The 3631-nt window shown below is 44.2% G+C and overlaps 1 protein-coding gene across 1 annotated transcript; it reads left to right on the top strand.

Annotated features, from left to right (window-relative positions):
* Positions 1-1579: 1579 nt before the first annotated feature.
* On the top strand, positions 1580-3417 carry LOC115717655 (uncharacterized). The gene is made up of 2 exons (XM_030646637.2): positions 1580-3007; positions 3091-3417. The coding sequence occupies exons 1-2, from the start codon at positions 1580-1582 to the stop codon at positions 3415-3417; spliced, it is 1755 nt and encodes a 584-aa protein (XP_030502497.2).
* The last annotated feature ends 214 nt before the right edge of the window (positions 3418-3631 follow it).

Below are 3631 nucleotides of genomic sequence, written 5' to 3'. Positions count from 1 at the left end.
CGTATTTAGCGGACCCGGATGGTCATGGGTACATGATGGGAGCCAATTGGGTCGGTTCATGCCCATCAGGTCGTTGAGATAATTTGGCAGCTAAGGAGCTCTTTGCGCCTTAGCACCTGACGGAGTTGGGAGCTTAGTGTGCCCAAAATGCTCCTCCTTGGCCAAAGTGCTCCTCTTTGGCCAATGAGCTCCTCTTTGGCCAATGTGCTCCTCCTTGGCCAATGAGCTCCTCTTTGGCCAATGTGCTCCTCCTTGGCTAATGAGCTCCTATTTGGCTAATGAGCTCCTCTTTGGCTAATGAGCTCCTCTTTGGCTTATGAGCTCCTCTTTGGCTAATGGGCTCCTCTTTGGCTAATGAGCTCCTCTTTGGCTAATGAGCTCCTCTTTGGCTAATGGGCTCCTCTTTGGCTAATGAGCTCCTCTTTGGCTAATGGGTTTTTCGTTAACGGATCTAAGAAGATCGTAAAACGTGCAAGATGAACACAAGCAATAGTTAATCCAAATAAACCGGTTTGCAAAAGTAAATTCACCAAAGACGAACACAAGAATTTTATAGTGGTTCACCCCCTTTCAGCGGTAATAGGCTAGTCCACTTGGAGTGTTATTGATCTCAATACTTGAGGAGAGTTCTCCAGAGTTATGTTCTGCAAGAGTTCACTCCTCAAGTGAGTTTTTAGAATTTGAGAGTGGGAGCTCAAGAGTATGATCTCGTGATTGTCAATTTCAGGTTCCCTTTACAAGTGATTTCATCCCCTTATATAGATATTCATATAGGATTTAAAATCCCTTAAACATAGGTATACCTTCCCGTAATTATAGTTGGGTTAGGTTCAAGATACAAAATAATAATAATAAAATAATTATTTAAAAAATAAATATCTCTTCACTTATCATTTTTTGACTATATTTTCGGAATAGCTTTAAAAGCACGTGTCTCTCGTATTTAGCAAACCCGGATGGTCATGGGTACATGAGGGGAGCCAATTGGGTCGGTTCATGCCCATCAGGTCCTTTAGAAAATTCGGCAGCTGAGGAGCTCTTTCGGACTTAGCACCTGACGCAGTTGGGAGATTCGTGCGCCCAAAATGCTCCTCCTTAGCCAAAGTGCACCTCTTTGGCTAATGAGCTCCTCTTTGGTCAATGTGCTGCTCTTTGTCCAATGAGCTCCTCCTTGGCCAATGAGCTCCTCTTTGGCCAATGTGCTCCTCCTTGGCTAATGAGCTCCTATTTGGCTAATAAGCTCCTCTTTGGCTAATGAGCTCCTCTTTGGTTAAGGAGGTCCTCTTTACCTTATGAGCTCCTCTTTGGTAATGAGCTCCTCTTTGGCTAATGAGCTCCTCTTTGGCTAATGGGCTCCACTTTGGCTAATGACCCACAGATTACAGCATTAGAACAACAAATTCAGTAGTTACTGAATGACCAAGGGAGAGTCAGGGGATACGAAGCTGATGAGGAACCTGAGCCGTTTTCTCCACACATCTTAGCATTACCAGAACCCTAAGGGTTCAAGATTCCTACCATGACAAAATATGATGGAAGTACTGACCCGGGAGCCCACGTTAGTGATTAGAGCACATTAATGAGGACAAGCCAAGTATGTGGCGATTTGAAGTGCATGTTATTCCTGGTCACCTTGATAGGAGCATCAAAAACATGGTTCAATAAATTCAAGAAGCATTCAATCACCTCTCGGGACAAACTGTCAAGTGACTTTAAAAAAGAAATTTGTACCGCCAGGTCTCGAAAACCTGAATGGTCTTCCTTGGCCAACGTAAAACAGCAACCCAGTGAGAGTCTAAAGGCCTATATTAATAGGTTCAACATCGAGGCGGCAAAGGAGAAGAACATTGATGATAGTGGGAGACTCATGGCCTTGGGGGCAGGCATAACTCATGGATCTTTACTATGGGATAGCCTCCAAGGGAGAGGTGCCCCCACTATTGACGAATTTATAAAAAGGGCCCAAAAATATATAAACATTGAGGAAGCCAGGTTAGCCAATAACCTACCTCTTCCCTCAGCACAACTTGCTTCAGCTACTACAATAACAACTTCCACTAATCCAAAGGCAACAACTACCAACCCTCCAGCCACCAATAACTCTAGGCACAATAATAAGAGAAAGGGCGACAATGGAGGAGAACAGAACAATGCCAAAAAGAGAAAAGGTTACCAGCCCATGTTCACAATATACTCCGAACTTGTGGAGACACAAGAAACCATATATATGGCAAACGAACATCGGGTGGCCTTTCGGATACCTGAACCCTTGAAAGGAATTCGTGCGAAGAGGGATCCATCCAAGTATTGCCAATACCATAAAGACATTTGCCATACCACCAACGAGTGTCGAAACTTGATGGATGAGATAGAGACTCTTATACGTAATGGGCCACTTGCTCACTATGCAAGGAATAGGAAATACAACCAACAAGGAGCGAACGCAAAACAACCTATAGCTCCACGTGCAAATGTTCATCCACAGGTGGTGCCAGGAAATAATGCTCATAATCCCCTGGCACAACTACAAGGGGGACAACCGAGACATAACCTGAACCTCTCTCCACTTGTTGAAGGAGAAGACATGCTGGTCATATTAGGAGGACCACACTTTGCAGGGACCAACAATGGAGCTCAAAAGAGATATATAAAGGAGCTTAAGAGCTCGGATAAGACTTCTTTAACACCAGAACAACGTGCTCCCAAGCAAAGCCAAATGGAAGACCAGGCCATAACATTTTCCAGCAAGGATACTCATCATGTACAAAGTCCACATAATGATCCCCTAGTGATAACATCTCAAATCCCCAACAGGAGGGTAAGGAGAGTCAGGGTTGACAATGGTAGTAGCGTGAACTTATTATATAAGACAACCTTGGAGAAAATGGGGTTAAACGTGCAGGACCTACAACCATGCACTTCCAATTTGGTTGGATTTACTAGAGATAGCATAGCCAGCACAGGAAGAATCACTCTCCCATTGACACTCGGGGAGGCCCCAAAAATAGTCACCCAAATGATAGAGTTTATGGTGGTAGACCTACCGTCTACCTACAATGCCATCTTAGGGAGACCACATTGTAAACGCAGGGGGCAGTCACATCAATCAAGCATCTGGCCTTAAAGTTTCCAACTGCTACTGGGAATGGAATAGTGAAAGGAGATCAACTAGCTGCACGTGAATGCTACAATGTGGCTATGAGCGGACTAACCGGATCAGGGGCGCAGATGTTGGTCGTAAACAAAGATAATGAAGTGGAAAATATGGAAGCAAAAGAAGTTCCTGAAGTTGAAGAGATAGGCCCTCATGTGGGCGATGACCGGGCAGACTTGGGTCCTATTAAGGAGCTTAAAGAAGTTGTTTTCAACCCCAACGAACCAATGAAAACCGTAAAGGTTAGGAAGCATCTGAACTAGGAAGTTAAGAAGGTCCTCATCCAGTTCTTCCATGATAATCAAGAAGTGACTGCATGGGTACATACCAATAAGGTGGGTATGAGTTCAAACATGGTAACTCACATACTAAACTCAAAACAAGGGTGTTCCCGTTGAGCAACAAAAGAGGAGGTTACGTGATGAAGCTAGATCTATATTCTTGGGAGAAGAAGTTAGTAAGCTTTTGGCCAACAAC

This window comes from Cannabis sativa, chromosome 5 (genome assembly GCF_029168945.1).
Source record: "Cannabis sativa cultivar Pink pepper isolate KNU-18-1 chromosome 5, ASM2916894v1, whole genome shotgun sequence".
Classification (NCBI taxonomy): Eukaryota; Viridiplantae; Streptophyta; class Magnoliopsida; order Rosales; family Cannabaceae; genus Cannabis; species Cannabis sativa.
The sequence above is the reverse complement of the archived record's forward strand: the minus strand, read 5'-3'. Positions and strand labels throughout refer to the sequence as shown.